This window comes from Trichechus manatus, unplaced genomic scaffold, assembly GCF_000243295.1.
Source record: "Trichechus manatus latirostris isolate Lorelei unplaced genomic scaffold, TriManLat1.0 scaffold00049, whole genome shotgun sequence".
Taxonomy (NCBI): domain Eukaryota; kingdom Metazoa; phylum Chordata; class Mammalia; order Sirenia; family Trichechidae; genus Trichechus; species Trichechus manatus.
In genome coordinates, this window is record NW_004443985.1 from 3,090,456 (window position 1) to 3,111,420 (window position 20,965).

Consider the following 20,965-nt stretch of genomic DNA (forward strand, 5'->3'; position numbering starts at 1 on the left):
ACCCACCCACCCCCTCAACCATCCATCCATCCATCCATCCATCCATGCCTCACCTACCCATCCATCCATCCATCCATGCCCCACCAACCCACACATTCACCCATCTAGTCAGTGTTTTCAAGCACTTATGCTACTGGCCAGGCATTTCCTGAACTGTTGGGATATAACAGCAAGTCCAAGCTCTGGGTCCTTATTTTATTGAGACCTGTATTATGTTAGCAACCTAAACCAAAGATAAGGTCCTAAGAAGAAGTCACTTCTCCTGAACTCCTGAATGTACTGAAAAGCACCATAATGGCACTCCACTGTGAGGTCCCCCAGTGTGTGTTTATGGGGGAAGGCGAGGTAAACAGGTGAAAAGGAGGCCCATAGACAAGCCACACTTTCTCGCTTCAGGGCCTCTCTGAGTGCTGCTCCCTCTGCCTGGGAAGCTCTTCCGCCACCCGTCTTCAGCGAGATAATTCCTCCTCATCCCTCACATCTCAGGGAGCACATCCTCAAACAGGCTTCTCTGACTATGCTCCTAAGAGATTTTCCCTTTGTGCCCTGTATTTTTCCTCTGAAGCATCTGGCACAACCAGCTAACGAAGGGCATGATTATCTAATGTATCTTTCTAACTAGAATATGAGTTCTCTGAGGGTAGGAATCATTTCGTCTTTGTTCACCACCATATCCCCACCATACAGCACAGCGCCTGGTAAAGAGCAGACCCTCAGTACGCGTTTGCTGAATGGGTGGTGGGAGATTTTCATGCAGTGATGTGTGCGTGAATCTCTGAGCGGAGGGTCCAGCTTGCAGGGTTCCCACATACACTGAATCCCCAAACCTTCCTTCCCAAAGCATCTCAAGAGGCCGGCGTTCTGAAAACACACTCTGGGGAATGGTGCTCCAAGGCATTTCTAATTTCTTACAGTCGCTAGGAAGAATTCCTTAACAAGTAATTCTAAGACTTGTAAAAATGTAGTGGAGAAGCTCCTCACGTCTGCTGTAGAATAAAGCTCTCCCTTTGCTCTAAGGGCACGGTTAAAAAAATCATAAATAATCCACTAACACTTAGAAAGAAGAGTGTAATTAAAAGCAAACTGGCCGTTCCCTGATTAGACATGTTTTTGCGTAAACACTGAATACTTTGTCCTTCAAAGGAGACTGGATTCTGAGACAGCTGCTGCTGCTGTCAAGCGTGTGGGAAATGGGGGCATTAGAGGATGACAGAACTCTACTAGACTAGAAACATTCTGAAGACAAAGATCTAGAGAGAACATATTGATTTACAGCCCCCTGAGCTTATAGGGAAGCCCTAGTAGAACAGTGGTTGAGAGCTACGGCTGCTAACCAAAAGGTCGGCAGTTCAAGTCCACCAGCTGCTCCTTGGAAACCCTACGGACAGTTCCATCTGTCCTATAGGGTCACTATGGGTTGGAATCGACTTGATGGCAATGGGTTTGAGCCTCTAGGAGATAACTTGCACCCAGATAACATGTCTCAAGGACTCAGGAAATGTCAATTACATGGAATAAAGACTCCACTGACAAATCTGAAGCATGACAACAAGCCTGCACATTTGATTAAAGCTAACTCTCAAGGATGTGCTACCTTGACAGATTCCAACACAACGCAATGAAATGATAAACCAAGACATGGAATGCGAGAGGTTTTTACAGAGGCTATCAACATACCGACTAACAGCATTTCCAAAGATGGATCGAATGTTGTCCACGGTGGTGGCGTTGGGAAGTGTTCTAACGTCAGCCACTGTCTCACCTTGCTGATAAACAGAACAGAAGATATCACGGTTCACAGCTGCATTTAGAACATCATAAACTTATCTCCACAGACAAGCTATAGTAATCTCCCTCTTTCTTTTCACAATGCAAAGCCACCCTCTATAAATCAAGAACTTACTTTTTTGACTGAGAAACTAATGCCTGAATTGTGTATTGAATACCTGGGTGAGGAAAAAAAAAAAAAAACCAGTAAGTAGAGAAGGCTCAAATGAACAATACATGTGACAGCCCCTTTTAGTTAAACGAATTGGTGGAGTTGAGTGATTTAAACAAAGATGTATACAAACAAAAACATCTCGATACGTCATATTTTGCCCATAGGAAAATAACTAACAGAGACTTCATGGAGATAATGATGCTAAATGTGACTGAATCAAACAAAAAATAGGGTTCTTTTTGGCTTTTATGGGTTGGTGACTAGACTCTGGAGCCCTGGTGGCGCAGTGGTTAAGAGCTATGGCTGCTAACCAAAAGGCTGGCAGTTCCAATCCACCATCCGCTCCTTGGAAACCCTTTGCGGCAGATTTACTCTGTCCTACAGGGTCGCTACGAGTTGCAATCGACTCGGCAGCAGTGGGCTTGGGTTTTGGTATTGCTGGTCTCCACTGAGCTCGGCGATCACTTTCGATTACCAAGCACCGGAACACATCTGGTGAGAGATTTCTGAGACCCACTCCCAGATGCTGGACCGTACCTGCCAACAACTTCCACAATTTTCCCATACTCTTCACTTGGATTTTTTAAAGCTTTCCTCCTCGTGGCTATGTTGTAAAAAAGGTCCTCCACCTGGACAGAAGATTAATTTTTCTTGTAAATTCACAGAAGTACATGGAAGTAAAGACCCAAACTGTCCACCTAAAGTTGGGTCGTAAGGCAAGGGAAGAATCCAGTCATGTTTATCAAGGGCACAGTTGTAAGCACTGATCCGGGAGGGGGCGACAGACAGTGCAGCACTGATGAAGGGATTAAAGGATATTCTTCCTGCCTCCAACATTCATTCATTAATTCCTCAAGTATTTACTGGGGGCTATCTCTATGTCGGGAGTTCCTGGGTGGTGCAAACAGCTAAGCACTCGACTACTAACCAAAAGGCTGGCGGTTCGGATCCCCCAGAGGTGCCTAGGAAGAAAGGCCTATGCATCTGCTACTGCAAGATTACAGCCGATGAAAACCCCATAGAGTACAGCTGTACTCTGAAACGCACAGGGTCGCCATGAGTCGGAAGGAACTCGATGGCAACTGGTTACCTCCATGTCCGGCTCTCTGCTTTGTGCTCAGAAGAAGGTACAGCACAATCTTGCCAATGAGGGTTTATTGTTTAGTGAGGTGAACATGTAAATTTCTATGATATCACATGGCAGTCAAAGATATCTTTCAAAGTAAGACGATAAAATTTCTGAGGTGATGTGGGTTCTTGGAAATCACACCACGGTCACCCTGGTATAAGATCCTTCTTAGCACACACTCATTTCTGCCTCCTGCCTGCCTCATCAGGCCCAGGGGTGGGACAGGGCAAAGATGGCCTTCGAGGTGTGCTCTAGCTGGGGCACTGGGGGCTGAGGGCTGGGATGCGGAACACAACAGTGGGGTGCTCTGTGGGATCCCAGAGTGAAGACCACAGAAACAAGGCAGTATGACGAGCTTCCTCCCAGTTAATGATGCCATCACATTACTCAGCAAACAGCCTCTGAGGCAGGCGAGTAGATACTCTCTGCTCCATGTGACAGCTGAGCACATCTAACTAGGTTAAGGAAAGTGAAGTGACTTGCCTCTGGATGCATGACCGCTGAGTGGCAGGGCTGGGACTCTAACCCCTATCTTCTGGAGCCAAGCTGAATATCCTTTCAATGCCAGCCACCCTCGACTGATTTCTGTCCCCCCCGGTAAGAGAGTCCCCCAGACCCTTAAAAAATGACGAGGGAGTGGACAGGCTGTCACGCCACAAAGGCCCAAAATCCTTTCTTTTGCTTAGAGGGTAACATCCTGGAGCTTCTATTAACTGGTAAAAACACATTCTTACACTGAAAACTCAGAGAAAATTTTATTTTTTATTTCAGTATTTACACAATGTTCTTTTTCAAAGACTTACAGTCCCATGTGCTGTTCTTACCGTGATCTGGGTCCCCTGATTGCCTGCACAGGGTTTAGGAGGTGCTTTCAGCTTTCCATCTGCGTAACTTGCCCTAACCGGAAAATGCAAGAAGGTGTTAATATCCAACAGAAACACAGACAGACACTTACCCAAAGGGTAAAAAATAAATACCAACAACAGATTAAAATAAAGCCACGTTATATTCTGTCTTGATTAATTACTATCTTTTCCTTGATTTTCCAACTAATGCCATAACTTTCATTCTACTTGTACACAAAAAAAATCCTTGTTCCTTATGGCTAGCAAATGTTAGTTTTAATTCCTGAGTTCTGAGCTACCAAACAATAGCCTAAGATAACAGTGAATTTTTTTCATTGTTTCTGCAATCACTTACTGAGGGGCTCCACGCCTCAGGCCCGTGGAGGCCTGGTGATAAAGAAAGGCTTTGGAAATCTAGCAAAGAGGCAGACTTTTTACCTCAAGTGTAGGATAGATAACGTGCTAAGAGAAAAGGATGCATTCAGCCTACGGTGGGTAAAAGCTTAATTCACCCAGCTGGGCTTCAGGGAAGGACAGCTTCAGGTGCAGAGGGCAGGAAACAGCACCCAGGAAGGAAAAAACCATAACAAAGGATAGGTGCTCTAGAATACGTAAAAACCAAACCAAACTGGTTGCCGTCGAATTGATTCTGACTCATAGTGACCCTACAGGACAGAGCAGAACTGCCCCATAGAGTCTCCAAGGAGCGGCTGGGGGATTCCAACAGCCGACCTTTTGGTTAGCAGCTGAGCTCTTAACCACCGTGCCACCAGGGATCCTCTATACCACGTGGCAGCTGTGACTGACTGGACAGAAGTGGCAGCATGGGAGACTGGGAGCACACGGGGAGGCCCTGAAGGCCGTGATGACAAGTTGGAGTTCACCCTCCCAGAGGGGGAGAGGAGGGGGCACTGAAAGTCCTGAGCAGTTGAAACACAACCCAGAGGTGAAGAAACCCAACCTGTGCCCCAGGCTGTATGAGAACAGTACTCCTGAACTTCGAAAGAGTAAACTTCTGTTGTCTTAAGACACCCAGCGTGTGGGAATTTGTTACAGCAGCTGTGGGAGGCTGAATACCGGCAGCGTGCGGTGGCGGGGTCGGCGTGCGTTAAGTCCCTGAGGTGACGGAATAGGGACGCGTGTCCTGACTGCAGTGACAGGTACAGGAATTCACCCATGTGATAAAATGACACAGAGCCACACACACATCATACCAGTATCCATTTTCCTATTTTGACATAAGTACGTAAAATCTTATCTTCCTTTGGTGGAAAATGGGTGAAAAGTAAACAGCCCCTCTGCACTGTTTTTGCAAATTCTTGTGAATCTATACTTACTTCAATATAAAAACTTAAAAACAGATTACAAAAAAAAGATGTTGACTCACAACTGTCTCCCCAGTTTGTGAGAGGGGATTCTAACACCCAGATCCTAGGACAATTCTAATTCACAGAGAATCAAGCTCCCTCGGCATCAGGACTGCATGCTGTGAAATGCTCCACCTCCCACAAATCCACACTTTCCTGAAGGAGGCTGAGAAGCAGGCCCAACTGCCCTTGTTGAAACAATTTCCTGTCTTGATTTACAAACTATCTGTATGATAAGAAATACCTTTCTCATTTTTGGCATGAATGTAGGTACTCTTGGTCAGTGATTATAGAAATAAAAGTGCATTTTGATTCCTTAAATCCTGGTTTTTGTTCCATTCCAAGGCCATTCATCAGCCTATGAAAACTGCTCTAGCCCAGCAGACAGCCAGCAGCCCCCATGGGAAGGACAGCCAGCAGCCCCCCGTGGGAAGGACAGCCAGCAGCCCCCTGTGGGAAGGACAGCCACCCCAGCAGACAGCCAGCAGCCCCTTGTGGGAAGGACAGCCAGCCCAGGAGACAGCCAGCAGCCCCTGTGGGAAGGAGAACCACCCCAGGAAACAGCCAGCAGCCCCCGTGGGAAGGACAGCCAGCCCAGCAGACAGCCAGCAGCCCCTTGTGGGAAGGACAGCCACCCCAGCAGACAGCCAGCAGCCCACTGTGGGAAGGACAGCCAGCCTAGGAGACAGCCAGCAGCCCCCGTGGGAAGGACAGCCAGCCCAGCAGACAGTCAACAGTCCCTGTGGGAGGGTGAGCCAGCCCAGGCATGGACATGGGGCATGAAGCTGGGGGCTCAGGAGTCAGCAATGAGACCATGAGCCCTTGACAGCCCAGCCACAGGGCCTATAATCAGCCCAAAGCGACACCCTAATGAAGGGTGAAGGGGCAGAAATACCAGCAGCAGCTACCGTTCCTTCCAACACGCACGTGTACCAGGCCCCTGGTAAGGCACTTGCGTTCACTGTTATCTTTTAAGAATCCACGAAGTAGGACTATCACTTGATCCTCATCCCTGTGGATTATCTACTAATCCCCAGGAGGAAGAAAACTTGCCCGAGATTCCAGCCCAAAAGGATAAAACTGGTGTTTCGACAGGATTACCCTGAGATCCAGGCAGAAAGCCCGTTACAGGTTGAATGTATCAGAATGAAAAGGTCAGCACAATACCTGAATGCGCATTTTCCATCGGCTGTTTTGGTTGTAATAGTAACGTGAGCCACGTGGCTAATGCTGGCCAAAGCCTAAAGCAAAAGAAGGAACTTGCTTAGAAGAACTCACAGCTAGGTCACCCACGGCCGTCTCACAAAGGAAAAGGCCACCTGCATCGCCTCTTCCATTCTGTGTTAGCACTCTGCTCACTCAGCTGGCTGACACAGGGTTCTCGCTTTATGCTTCTCCTTCGGAAGGTTTAATTTCAGCAAGCCCTGCAACTGTTTCAAAACCAAACACCTGTCCCCAGCCCTGCCCTAGGGAAAGAATGGAAGCACGCAGCCCAACTTCAGGCAGCAGCTTTCTCCACTTTTCAATGGTGCACAATTTAAATGGTTTACGTATGGATCAAGATGGAAAAAACACACGTTTTCTTAGTTCCTGTAAGATTTTAGAGTATAACCATTATTTCATTTGGAGTGAAATCCAAACTCCAAAACTCCAGACATATTATCCTTCAAATATAAACATTCCAGAATCAAATATAAGTGGTAAAGACATTCTTTTATTATTTATTTATAATAACAAAGAAAAAAGAAGGAAGAATCAAGACACTTGCAGACAACCTGCATGCCTTGTGAGCATTTATAGTCAGAAATGGTCACGCAGAAAATGGCATACACACAAACACACCTTTATCTGGCGCTGGACGACAACTACTAACCCATCATTCCAAGCTCAGTATGTCCCACGCCAGATCCTGGGCTCCCTCTCCCAAACTTTCTCCTTCTGCAGTCTGCTCTATCACAAGAAACAGAATCCCTTCTTCCAGCTGTCCACACCAAGTGGACATCACGCTTGACCCCTTTTCCCCCACGCGCTCCGTCCGCGAATCCTCAAGGCTTCTCTTCGCTATGCGTCTGGAACCCCGACTACTTCCTGCCACTTCCACTGCTGCTGTCCTGGGCAAGCCACCAGGATCGCTCGCCTGGATTACTCCAACAGCTCCACAACCGGTCCCCTTGCTTCCGTCTCTGCCTCCCCTAGTCTATTCTGCACCCCGCAGCTAGAGCAATCCTTTTAAAATGGAAGGCAGTCAGGCCAAAGCCCCTCCCACGGCCTGTGAGGCCTGATGCGTTCTGCCCTCCTCTCTGGCCTCACCTCCTATCCCTCACACTCTCACCCAACCACTGCAGCCATGCTGGCCTTGTCTTTCATCCTTCAGACCGTGGCAGGCATATTCCTGCCTCAAGATCTTTGCACCTGCTCGCCCCTTTACCTGGAACGTTTTTCTCCCCAGGTATTCACATATCACACAAACTTCATTATTAGCTTATCTGTGAGGTCCTCCTTGATTACGGTGTTTGAAATTGCAATCCCTACCCACTCCTAGGACCTCCACCCCCTCCTAGCCTGCTTTAACTTTCTCCATAGCACCTGCTACATAGCTACTCATTTATACCCGATAGCATGTAAGCTTCATGAGAATAATTTTATGCTGTTTTGTTTAGTAACATATTTGCGATATCTAATAAACATTCATTGATGATTGAATAATGTAGCTAATAAAATAATGAAAACTATGAAACACTGTTGAAAGAGATGAAAAAAGACTTAAATAAATGGACAGATGTTCCATGTTCATGAATCGGAAGACTTAATATTGTTAAGATGTCAATACTACCCAAAGCAATCTATAGATTCAACGCAATCCTGATCAAAATTCCAACAGCCTTCTTTACAGAAATAGAAAAATCAATCCTCAACTTTATATGGACGGACAAGAGGCTCTGAATAAGTAAAGCAACGCTGAAAGAAAAGAACAAAGCAGGAGGACTCACACTTGCTGATTTTAAAACCTACTCTACAGCTACAGTAATCACAACAGCCTGGTATGGCTATAACAAATGACACACAGACCAATGGAACAGAATTCAGAGTTTGGAAACAAGCCCACACATCTGTGGTCAACTGATCTTTGACAAGGGTGCTCAGTCCATCTGATGAGGAAAGAAAAGTCTCTTCAATAAATGGTGCTGGGAAAATTGGATTTCCACATGCAGAAATATGAAACAGGACCCATGCCTCACACCATACACAAAAACAAATTCAAAATGGATTAAGGACCTAAACGTGCAAACTAAAATCATAAAATTCTTAGAAAGAAAGCAGGGACAACGCTGTCAGGCCTAGCTTTGAACAATGGATTTTCTAATATAATAACAAAAGCACCAACAGCCAAAGACAAAATATGTAAGTGGGACCTCATAAAAATTAAAAACTTCTGCTCATCAAAACGCTTGACCAAAAAAGTGAAAAGACAAGCTACCAACCAGAAGAATATCTTTGGAAACGATATATCCCATGAAAACCTAATAATCAAAATAGATTAACATTTTGATACCTTAACAACAAAAAGACAAATAACCCAATCATAAAATGGGCAAAGGACTTGAACGGACATTCACTAAAGAGGACATTCAAATGGCCACCAAGCACATGAAAAGATGCTCATGGTCGTTAGCTATCAGAGAGATGCAAATCAAAACCACAATGAGATACCATTTCACTCCACTAGGATGGCTAAGATAAAAGAGAAAAAGAGAAAACAACAAATGTTGGCGAGGATGTGGGGAAATCAGAACCCTTACCCATCGCTGGTGGGAATGCGAAATGGTATAGCCATTGCAGAAAACAGTGTGGCGGTACCTCAAAAAACTAAAACTAGAACTACCATATGACCCAGCAATTCCAGTCCTGGGTATATGCCCAAAAGACTTGAAAGCAGAGACTTCTGGAATTGTACATCAGAGTTCACCGCAGCACCACTCACAATAGCCACAAGGCGGCACAGCCTAAGTGCCATCAGCAGATGAGTGGACGTGGTCCTGCCGTGGAGCCGCACCAGCAGCGGAGCCAGTGGGCAGGGCAGACTGGAGTCAAACTGCCCGGGTTCAATTCCCCACTCTGCCACTTTCTGGCTGTGGGCCCTGGCCATGTTTCCTAGTCTCTCTGCGCCAGTTTCCTCACCCGAAACACAGGGTAAGAGTCAAACGTCCTCTGCAGGACTGCCGTCAGGGGTGAAAGAATTCACAGATACAACGTGCTGAGCAGCACAGCTGGCACACAGAAGACCCTCGATAAATCTTCCCTGTAAGATTACAATCAAACAATAAACCCCAAGGATGCCCTACTGCTAGGTGAAGGTTCCAGCAGGCCGTGGGCTTGGACACTGACTGAGGGAGTTGCAAAGCCAGAACAGAACTGCTTTCCTAGGGCCTGACCTGAGGCATGCTAACATCAGGCACAGCCTTGCAGTAAACAGCTTCTGTGAAACTGCCCCCACCTGGAACAATCTGGGGGGCACTGTGAGCCACAGGATGCTTGAGATCGCCCTGGTTTGGTCTAAATCACAGAGATTGTGTCGTAGCTGCCTTTTAATTTTTTTTTTTTATTAAATAAAAGTATTATATACGCATGGTAAACATTAAAAAACTATACTTATTTCCTAAGGAAATAACTGAACGAAGCACTATGTACAAGAATATTTATCAGAGCACTGAACAGGAAAAAATGGCAAAGAACGTAAAAATGTTCAACATGAAGCCATTTAAATAAATTACAGTACGTACATGGAACAGAACAGTATGTAGCCATTAAAAAATTATCTAGGTCTATATTTAATGAAAAAAGAGATATCCACAAGGTATTAAGTGGTATCAGTATATAATCCTATTTCAGTCCTAAAATTTTCAGCTATTTTCTTTATCATATATTCCTAAGATCCATCATATAATTTCATCCATACATATTTCAGTATTTATTTCTGAAAGATGATGACCTGTGATACTATTTTTATACCAAAAAAATTAAAAATAATTTCTCCTCAATACCATCAAATAGCCAGTCTGTGTTCAAACATCTCTGATCATCTCCAGAACATTTTGTTTTTACAGTTTGTTCATCTCAGGATCCCAGTAAAATCTGTACGTTGGACCTGGTTCACGTGCCTCTTTAAGTCGCTCTCAACCTAGAGGTTCCTGAACTCTGTCTCTCCGTTTTTCCTCCCCCTTGCAGTTTATCTATTGAAGGAAACAAGGCTTTTGTCCTGTGCTCCCAAGCCCGCATCTTGCTGACAGCATCCCTGCGGCGTCATTTCCCTGTGCTCCCTCGCCCCTACGTTTCCGTACCGGTACTCAGATCTAAGTATTCATCAGATTCACATTTGCTTTTTTGACAAGAAACCTTTGGGGGTGTTGCGGCATATGTCCATCAAGAGACACACAACTGTTTGTAGGTCTCTGTACACAAAATAGTTTATGGTGCATTAAGTATTTATGAACAACTCTCACTCTTGGAAAACTGAATTTAATTAACTTTGTTCAGATGTGTACATATTTACAAGTAAAAATTATCATTTCTTCTTTAGGTCTGTTGAGAAACATTTGTTGCCAAATGGCAGACGTCATTAAGAAGGGTATTTGACACCTTCCTTAATCCTCAGCTTACCTCACCCCGAAAGCCATAGGTAGAAATACTGGCTAAATCCTCAAAGGACTTCAGTTTACTTGTGGTGAACCTCTCACACACAATGTCCAGGTCTTCCTTCTAGAAGGTTAAAAAAAAAATAATAGTTACATTACTCATTCTTCAAACCTGTGGATTTCCCTTTTCTTGATTTAATTCAGGAAGACATTCCCCCTGGGTGAATCAGCAGTAACTTCCTCACTCGGCATCCAGAACACCCCGTTGTCCTGGTCCTCCTCCTTGGTCACTGGGTTTCTCCTGTCCAGTCTCGTTTGCCGGTTCTGCCTCATCTCCCCGACCTCCAACTCTGGAGGAACCTGCAGCTCCATCCTCGGGCCTCTTCTCTATCAACACTCACTGATCTTATCCAGTCTCGTGGCTTTTCATACCATCAACATGCAGACAACTCCCAAATTTTTATCTCCAGCCTGGACCTCGAGCCAGTAGTCCAGACTCACATGCACATCCTGCTAAAAGGCATCATAAATTTAACAGGAGCCAACTTGAACGTCTAATCCTCCCCCACGCCTGTTTTCCCATCTCAGTAAACAGCAAATATTCTTTCCATGGGCCCAGACCAAAACCTTGAAAGCATTCTTGCCTCCTCATTCCTTCTTTTATGGATTGAACTGTCCCTCCAAAACATGCGTTGGAGTCTTGGCCTCTACACTTGTGGATGTGATCCTATTGGGAAACAGGGTTTTCTCTGCTATGTTAAGGAGGCCATATTAGCGTAGGATGTGTCCTAAACCTCATTCCTTCTGAGTCGCAGAAGGAGCAGATTAGACACAGAGACAACCTAGTACTACAGAAGCGCGTATGAGGATCACCAAGGACCCAGGGACCGCTGGGGCTACAGAAGCTGGCACAAGGATCTTCCTCTAGGGCCTGTGCCCTGACTTTGAACTTCCAGCCTCCTGAACAGCGAGAAAATAAACTTCTCTCCTTTCAAGGCCACCCGCTTGTGGAACTTGTGTTACAGCCTCATTAGGAAACTAAGACACCGTCACACGCCACATCAGCAAATCCTTCGAGCTCTGCCTTCACTATCAGACCAGAACCTCACTGTCTCTGACATGTCTGCTGTGGCCCAGCTGACCCGGGGCGCCACGACTCCCGTGGGCTGCTGCAGGAGCCCCTCGCCGCTTCTGCCCTGTCCATCTACAGTCCACTTTCCACACGGTGGACAAAGTGTTCCTCTACAACTCATCAAAATCGTCCTTCTTCATTCAACACCCTCTGTTTAAAGTAAAAGCCGAAGATTTTATAAAGGCTCACGAGCTCCTACATGATCTGCCTACTTCACTCTCGGGCTTCAGCTCCTGTTACTCTTCCTTTGCCCATCCTGCTGCAGACGCACTGGCCTCCCTGGTCCTCAGACCTACCAGGCATGCTTCCGTTCTGTCTTCTCTCTCCCTGGAACACGCATCCTTTAAATAGCCTCATGACTCACTCCCGGACCTCCACCGGGTCTGTCCTCAAATGTCACATCCGAAGAGAAGCCCTCCCTGAACCACCCAATTTAAGCCGTGGCCCTTCCCACCCGGAGCTCCCCATCCTCCCTCTGCTTGTCCTCTCCATAGCACTTAACACCATCTGACATAGTGCTTACTGCACTGACCGAACGGTTGTCAGTGTGAAACCACCCAGCGGCTCCACGGGAGAAAGACCTGGCCATCCGCTTCCATACAGATTACAGCCTAGAAAACCCCCTGGGGCAGTTCTACTCTGTCACATGGGGTTGTGATGAGTCGAAAATTGACTGGATGGCACCTAACAACAATTTGTTTGTTTGTCCTCCACCTCTAGAATGTAAGCACCAGAAGAGGAAGGATTTTTGTCTGTTTTATTCACTGTCACATCCCCTGAACTGGTGTCCAGGAGAGAACAATTACTCAATAAACATTTATTGTTGGTATTGGATTTTTCAGTAAAAAAAAAAAAAAAAAAAAATTCCCATCTGCAAAACCCTAGTTTCCAGAATAGAGGCTGCTGCTTCTTGCAGATGTCACCACGTGAAGCAGACAAACATCCTGCTTTCCTGAGGGCTGTACTTACCCTGATCCCAGTGCCGTTGTCTTGGATCTGAATCAGCTTCAGGCCTCCCTCTTTAACAACCACTTGAATACTTGTGGATTTTGCATCTAAACTGGCAAATCAAACAGAGAAAATAATCAGCCTGCAACTACTCTAATGCACAAATTTTAATACGAGCCAGAAGATACTGAGCCAAGAGATAACAATACAGGTAAACACAGAGAGACTGATCAATGCGTTTTTCCCCCATCTTACAGGCTCAGTGACTCTGCTGTATGAGTTCAGGTGACAGAGGGAAAGGCAGGGGCAGAGGAGGGCAAGCTTCATTTCCAAGAGGATACTCAGCACTATTTCTGTTCCTCTCCAAGAAGAGAGTGAAGGCAGACACAGGATCATTTTAGCACACACCTTTTTCTTCCCCTCTTCTCAACTAATTTTGCCATCTGTTATCTCAATTTTCTTCAGCTTTCTGTTCCTAATAAGATGTCATAAAAAACATTTTAAATGTTTTTCTCATTTCTATTTTCTCTAAGAAAGTATATTTACATCAGAGAAAAAGAAAAATGGCAATGCAGAAAGTCCTTTAAGTATCAATGACTCTTTTCTACCTTTCACGAGTAGCCTACAGGCATAGAGCACCTGCCAGAGAAATGAATGCAGCCTGCGACAACATGAGAAAGAGAAGTCGTAGACTCCCCCCCAGAAGATTCTGCATTCAGAAATACGACTATAAGTTACTGAAACAGTAAAGACCTTTCTCCGGAGCCTCTGACTGCAATTATATTAGCCACCTCAGTTACTATATTAACCCGACTCCATACAAAATCTCTGCTATAGAACTAATTATAAGCCACAGAGCTAATATTTTGTTGTACACTGTTCTGGCACAGTACAACAGTAGGCCCAATTTGTTCCGTCACTCAATTCTAAAACTGTAGCAACAAAAGCCAGTCTTTATAAGACCAAACTTAATGGTCTGACTGAGACTGGAGGATCCCCGGAAAGCATGGCCCCCGGACTCTCTGTCAACCCAGAACTAAAACCATTCCCGAGTCCAACTCTTCAGACAAAGATTAGACTGGACCATGGGACATAAAATGATACTCGTGAAGAGTGTGCTTCTTAGCTCAAGTAGATACATGAGACTAAATGGGCACCTCCTGTCTGGAGGTGAGATGAGAAGGCAGAGAGGGTCAGGAGCTGGTTGAATGGACATGGGAAATCCGGGGTGGAAAGGAGTGTGCTGTCACAGTGTAGGGAGAGCAAGTAGGGTCACATAACAACGTATGTATAAATTTTTGTATGAGAGACTAACTTGAATTGTAAACTTTCACTTAAACTACAATAAAAAAAAAAGCCCGTCTTTATAAACCACAAGAGAAGACCTTCCCATATTCTCTGCTCCTTCTTTTGTATACCTTCTAATCCTTTTCCTTCCCCTTGCTCATCTCTGACCCACAGCTCTTTGAAGGCCCATTACCCGAATGATGGTTTATGTTTTCACAATAAATCCTTATACGTATCTGTCACTCTTAGTTGGAGCGTTTTTTTCCCCCAAATATATGGACTTTATTAACATGAAATGAGTTTAAGAAAAACGATCTGACAACGTTTAGGTATATTATTGGGCATCTTTTTGAAGCTTACGGTCCACATCCACCTTTCTGTCCACCTGTTTTTAACCTCTTTCCGCCACTGTTTGTGTGACGGTTTTAAGGGTCAGAATCTACGAGATACCCTAGAAAATCAGACGTCTTCTGAGTGAACCCCAAAAAGTAAAGGGCGGGAAAACACTAAGAGGGGTCACTAATTTGGCAATAGAGAAATCACAAGTTAAACCCAAAGTCCATCAGCCTGTCCTAAACACCCAGACGATTTATTGTGGATAAAACTCAAAATGGATGGTACATGTGATGTGTGTCTTGACGATTTCTGGAATGATAAGAAACGGATAACATGCTATGCTCTGAACAAGGAAGATTTTCTTTCCCACCATAAACTTTTATACGTTTTCCAGTTTGCACCTTCTACATACATAGTTTCAAATTTAAGTAACTCCCTTAGTTAACGGCATCACTAAAGCAACATTAAGCGTCTCCTCCACTTGCACCCCAAACACCGCTAGAGAGAACCTCTCGCGAGAGCGCCTAAGAAACACCCGGTACCGGCGAGGTGGAAGGCCGATACGCGCGGGCCCCGGCACTTCGCGGCCACAGTGGGCGTGCGCAGTACACGCCTCTGTAGTCTGTAAGGGAGCCCGGCCCGACCCTTTCTGTACCAGTTCTCAATCATCTCCTTGATGGCATTAGCCGGCCGCTGGATAACTTCTCCCGCCGCAATACGGTTCACCACTGTCTCGTCTAGGCGGCGGATCACCCCCGCGACGAACGACATTTTGGCGCCAGCAGAGCCCAAGTCTTTCGAGATGCTCACCGGAAGTGCCTTCCGCCAATCACTTTCGTGTCTCGAATTCACGTATTTCCACCACCTCTGCTTACGCCTTCTTGCTCCAGCCTCCAGCGGGAGGGCAACCTGGGGCCACGGAACTCCTGATTGGACGGCTTGAATGCCAGTCAAGTTTCTTACGTGCGTGATAAGAGGCCCACTAGTGAGCAGGCTGTGCGCTTGAGAGTTAGAAATCACTGTCAGCTCTTCCTATTGGTTAATCCCTGGGAGCGACAGTGAGTACGGAATCTCCAGCCAATAAGAACGGACGTGCGGTAGCCAGAGGCGGGTTCTGGCTGCTGAGGCGCTGTGGTGCTGTGGCGCAGAGCTGAGGAGGGCGCTTGGCCCTCGCGTCTGCCTTTTTCGTCTCTGCAGCCTCCGTGAGGTCTGCCCTGCTCTGGTGTCCTCCCGCACAATGTGGATGACGCCCAAAAGGAGCAGGATGGACATCGACGAGTCTCGGGTTTTCCGGCCCGAGTGGACCCAGTGTTACTTGGTGGTGGAGGCCCCGGAGGGCAACGGGGCCCTGTGCCTGGTGTGTCGCCGCCTCATCGTAGCCACCCGCGAGCGCGACGTCCGGCGCCACTACGAGGCCGAGCACGAATACTATGATCGGTATGCGGCGGAGGGCGAGCGCGCGGCCCTGGTGGAGCGTCTGCGTCAGGGCGATTTGCCCGTGGCCGCCCAGCTGACCCCGGAGGAGAGGGCTGCCCGTGCAGGCCTCGGGCTTGCCCGCCTCCTGGCCTTGAAGGGCCGCGGCTGGGGTGAGGGGGACTTCGTGTACCAGTGCGTGGAGGTGATGCTGAGAGAGGCGCTGCCAGAGCACGTAGGCGTTCTGGAGGGCATTGATTTATCTCCAGAGACCACAGCGCAGAGGGTCCGGAGCATTGACAGGAATCTACGCGCTCAGCTTTTTAAGCGAGCCAGGGACTTTAAAGCCTATTCCCTTGCCTTGGACGACCAAGCTTTTGTGGCCTATGAGAACTATCTCCTGGTCTTTATCCGCGGCGTGGGCCACGACTTGGAGGTGCAAGAAGAGCTTCTTACCATAGTCAATCTGACTCATCACTTCAGTGTTGGTGCGCTGATGGCGGCAATCCTAGAGGCCCTGCAGACAGCAGGGCTCAGCCTGCAGCGAATGGTCGGGCTGACCACGACCCACACTTTGAGGATGATTGGCGAGAACTCAGGGTTGGTCTCATATATGAGAGAAAAGGCTGTAAGCCCCAACTGTTGGAATGTTATTCATTATTCAGGATTTCTTCACTTGGAACTGTTGAGCTCCTACGATGTAGATGTTAATCAGATCATAAATACCATATCCGAATGGATAGTCTTGATTAAGACCAGAGGTGTTAGGCGACCCGAGTTTCAGGCTTTACTGACGGAGTGTGAATCAGAGCATGGTGAAAGGGTTAATGGACGATGTCTGAACAATTGGCTTAGAAGAGGGAAAACTTTAAAACTAATCTTTTCCGTAAGAAAAGAGATAGAGGCATTCTTAGTTTCAATAGGGGCTACCACAGTCCATTTCACAGACAAGCAATGGCTTTGTGACTTTGGCTTTTTAGTGGATATTATGGACCACCTTGGAGAACTCAGTGAAGAACTGCGAGTTAGTAAAGTCTTCGCTGCTGCTGCCTTTGATCATATTTGTACCTTTGAAGTTAAGCTGAATTTACTTCAGAGACACATTGAGGAAGAAAATCTAACACACTTCGCTTCCTTCAGAGAAGTTGTTGATGAGCTTAAACAGCACCTTAAAGATGATCAAAAAATATTTGATCCTGACAGGTATCGAGTGGTGATCTGTCGCTTGCAAAGGGAATTTGAGAGGCATTTCAAGGACCTTAGATTCATTAAAAAGGACTTAGAACTTTTCTCAAATCCGTTTAACTTTAAACCTGAATATGCACCTATTTCAATAAGGATGGAGCTAACGAAACTTCAGTCAAATACTAACCTTTGGAATGAATACAGAATCAAAGATTTGGGGCAGTTCTATGCTGGATTGTCTGCTGACTCTTATCCAATTATCAAAGGGGTTGCCTGTAAGGTGGCATCCTTGTTTGATAGTAGCCAAATCTGTGAAAAGGCTTTTTCATATTTGACTCGAAATCAACATACTTTGAGCCAGCCATTGACAGATGAGCATCTCCAAGCCCTGTTTCGGATTGCCACAACTGAAATGGAGCCCCACTGGGATGATCTTGTGAGAGGAAGAAATGAATCTAATCCATAAACCTTTGTAGTACAGCATTGAAAAACTCAATCAGAATTCAATTCTAAAAGCAAAAAGTGGCTTGATTTTTCGTGTTTACTAATTTGGATTGTGGGAAAGCACAAGGTTTATTACAAGACGTCCAAATTGATCAGGATTCGTTCTGACAGTTGCCTTTTTTTTTTTTTTTTCAGTCTCAAAAGCAGCATGGGACTAAAACATGAGAACACCACCTTTTTTAAAATTTAATGACAGTTGTTGTCTTTTGCTTTTATGATATAATTGTTTTTGAAGAAGGGTAGTACTGATAATGGGAGTTGAAAGTCTGTTTTTAAGGTGTTCTGAAGATACATGCCAAATGCTTTAGCCCTTATTTAATGAAGTGTTACAATCAGTCTGAAATCTATATATGAACCAATTTGCAGCAACTCACATAGCAAGTTCAGAAGGTTCCAGAAAGGAAGAACTCACATACAGTGGAGGTATTTTATCAAAATGTGTGAGTCTATTTTTTTTTTAAACATTTCTGAGTCTAAATATTGATCGATTTCTTCCCTCTCACCTCCACCCAGCCCCAGTGTTATTGTTATTACTAGTAGAGGAAGTAATTCAGTACAATTTTAGTCAGAGGCGCAAGAATTATTTTTAAGTTGCTGGTTTAGGAGGCTTCCTGCAGCTTGGGAGTTCAGATTAACCATTCGTAGGGGAATTTCCCTGGACTTGGCAAAATCAGGGCTATTTTATCAGCTCGCCTATTAAAGGACTGCGGTAAGTATAGAATCTGTTAATGGGTTGACAGTTCATAATTCTTTTTTTCTACTCTAGACAGAAGGTTAGCTCTGTCAGAAAGGATGAGGAAAAAAGATTTCTGCACTCCAGAATCAGGAGATGTGAGATATTTTAACTTATTTCCTATTTGCTTGGGTATTACAGCTTTATAAAGAAATCCTGCTTAAAGGGAATCTTTTATTTTAAAGTGATGTAATATATTTGTCAGCTGCTGGAAATGGATTTATTCTGAATTTGAAATTGTCCCACACATTCTGTATTTAAGACAGTGCACAAGTAGAAGTATTTAACTCCCAAGAAGCAGCCTTATTCACAGATTACAGCAGTTCTGTGTTTCCAGTAAGACATCTGCTTTGTGCCGAAACGGTAATTTTCAAGCTTATGTTAACCATGAAAGGAAATTATACAGTAAAGCCCAATATGTAAAACTGATTTAATAACGGGACCCAACTTGCATTCATAGATGCTCACGTACGATTCGAAAACTATTGTGCTAAAGTCCTGTCGTAACTGTTGCAACACTATGTGATCACTAATCTAGCACATTCAAGGAACCGTGATACAACAAGAACCTAGAAGGAAACAGTTCCCTGAGCAGTCCAGATAGATGCCGCGAGAGCCCAGGAACCAAAGTTGTGCCAGTGTTTCTCATCTGGAGGCAGTAACCTCTCCCTCCAGAGGATGTTGGGGAATCTATAGAGACATTTTTTTGGTTGTCATAATTACTGGAGGGTTCTGCTGGCATTTAAACTTAAAGGCCCTCCCCTCCCCACCGCCTTGCAGTGCATTGGACAGCCTGACACAATTAGGCATTACCAGTCCTGAAATGTCAGTAGGCCCAAATGGAGATTATCTTATTTTGAGGGACAGGGCAAATTACTGCTAGAAGTAAAATTAGAAGAGCAAGTATCAGAATACTTGATGAAAAACCAAACCCATTGCCATTGAGCATTGAGTTGACTCTGACTCATAGTGACCCTATAGGACAGAGTAGCGCTGCCCCGTAGGGTTTCCAAGGAGCAGCTGGTGGATTCGAACTACCAACCTTTTGGTTAGCAGTTGAACTCTTAACCACTGCGCCACCAGAATAATTGATAGAGACCAATTCAGACATTCTGAGTTTGACCAGTAGGGTGCAGTAAAGTCCTTGATAGGCTTCAGGAGCTCATAATAGCATTGATAAATCAGTAATTGATATTGAATCATGTTAAAAAGCTTTATCCTAGTATACATAATTAGAGCAGAAAAACAAGTGTTAGGTATTACCAAGAATGGTGAAATTGAGATTTTGGTCAACGAAGTCAGCTTAAATATCTGGAAAAACAACATCGTAAAAAAGAATCAAAAACAATCTACTGGTAATTTCCCAATAGCTTTGAGCATTCTCTTTCAAGAATGATTGAAAGACAGCTGCCTGCTTTCTAACCCCAGTCCTTCAAATATTGAAGTTTTGTTCATTTTGTGAACTTCCAGTATATGTTTTGCTTAAGGTAATAATAAAGTTAGTTTGCATCATATAGTCATTGCTGAAGGGTAGGGGATAATCAAAGGATTTTAAATTGACCCTCAACAATAGAGGATTTGCTATAAACTTGTCTTGCTTGTTAAGAAATGTGTATATTTTACTGTTTTCTGTATTAAGTATTCTGTAACTGCATGGGAGTTTTTTTTTTTTTTTTAATAAATATAGTTGTTACTGGTCCTGTCATATCAGTGAGTAGAGTAAAAATACCCTGACTCTCCCACCCTACTAGCTTGAAAGATTTGTCTATATTTCCAGGTCTCCCATATGTCCACTCAAACAGCTCTATGAAGGTTACCAAATCCTTGTCAGTGTTCTTACCCTCTTTTGACAGTGTCCTTACCTTCCTTTGTCACTGTTGCCCATCATCCTTGAAATACTTGCTCACGTTAGCTATGAGGAGATGCCGTCCTCAGGTATGCTTTCTCAGTCTTCTTAAGAGGCACCTCTCTCCCTGAAATGCCTGAGTTCCTTGGGACTTTTTGGTTTGTTTTAAGCTGTCTCCTCATTCTACATCATCTCCCGAGCTCATCTTCCATGGCTTTAGTTACCACGTGTATGCCAATGACTCCTGAATTCATTGCTTTTTTTCTAGACCTTTCCTAATTCATATATCTAACTGCTAACTTAACAAGTCCACTTTGCTGTCTCCCCGGCACCTCAACCTATCATTGATCTTGCCTCCAAACTTGCTCCTCTCATGTTCCCTGTTTAAGTAAATGGCACTAACATTCATTCACTTGCCCTTGCCCAAGCCAAAAACCAAGTCATCCATGACTTTTCCTTCTTTATCCTTCACATCTAGTCACAAAGAAAGACCTTTCTGTTAGTCACTGTCTAAATTTCTCTCAGCTGTCCAATGCCACTAGCCTAATCCACGCCACCAACCTACCTAAATTATAGCAACAGCTTCCTCACTAGCCTCCCTTTCTCTGGTTTTGATCCCTTTCTATGCTGCAGCCAGATATTCCAAAAGGCATTTCTGTTCATAC

At 45.0% G+C, this 20,965-nt stretch overlaps 2 protein-coding genes across 2 annotated transcripts in view; one reads left to right on the plus strand and one right to left on the minus strand.

Annotated features, from left to right (window-relative positions):
- MLH1 (mutL homolog 1) overlaps positions 1–15,571 on the minus strand; it is a 62,228-nt gene extending 46,657 nt beyond the window's left edge. Inside the window, exons 1-8 of the mRNA XM_004377326.2 lie at positions 15,275–15,571; positions 13,018–13,108; positions 10,942–11,040; positions 6,451–6,524; positions 3,896–3,968; positions 2,480–2,571; positions 1,904–1,946; positions 1,678–1,766 (exon numbers count right to left, since the gene is read on the minus strand). Coding sequence (XP_004377383.1) covers positions 1,678–1,766; positions 1,904–1,946; positions 2,480–2,571; positions 3,896–3,968; positions 6,451–6,524; positions 10,942–11,040; positions 13,018–13,108; positions 15,275–15,390 — 677 coding nt within the window. The 5' untranslated portion in view covers positions 15,391–15,571. The remainder of the gene's footprint in view (positions 1–1,677; positions 1,767–1,903; positions 1,947–2,479; positions 2,572–3,895; positions 3,969–6,450; positions 6,525–10,941; positions 11,041–13,017; positions 13,109–15,274) is intronic.
- A 182-nt stretch (positions 15,572–15,753) lies between these two features.
- Positions 15,754–19,029, plus strand: EPM2AIP1 (EPM2A interacting protein 1). The gene is made up of 2 exons (XM_004377331.3): positions 15,754–18,161; positions 18,488–19,029. Exon 1 carries the CDS (start codon positions 15,857–15,859, stop codon positions 17,681–17,683), a length of 1,827 nt encoding a protein of 608 aa, XP_004377388.3. The 5' UTR covers positions 15,754–15,856; the 3' UTR covers positions 17,684–18,161; positions 18,488–19,029.
- The last annotated feature ends 1,936 nt before the right edge of the window (positions 19,030–20,965 follow it).

Bases quoted from the DNA above. Each gene is read 5' to 3' on its own strand.
- EPM2AIP1 (XM_004377331.3), top strand. From the start codon at position 15,857: ATGTGGATGACGCCCAAAAGGAGCAGGATGGACATCGACGAGTCTCGG.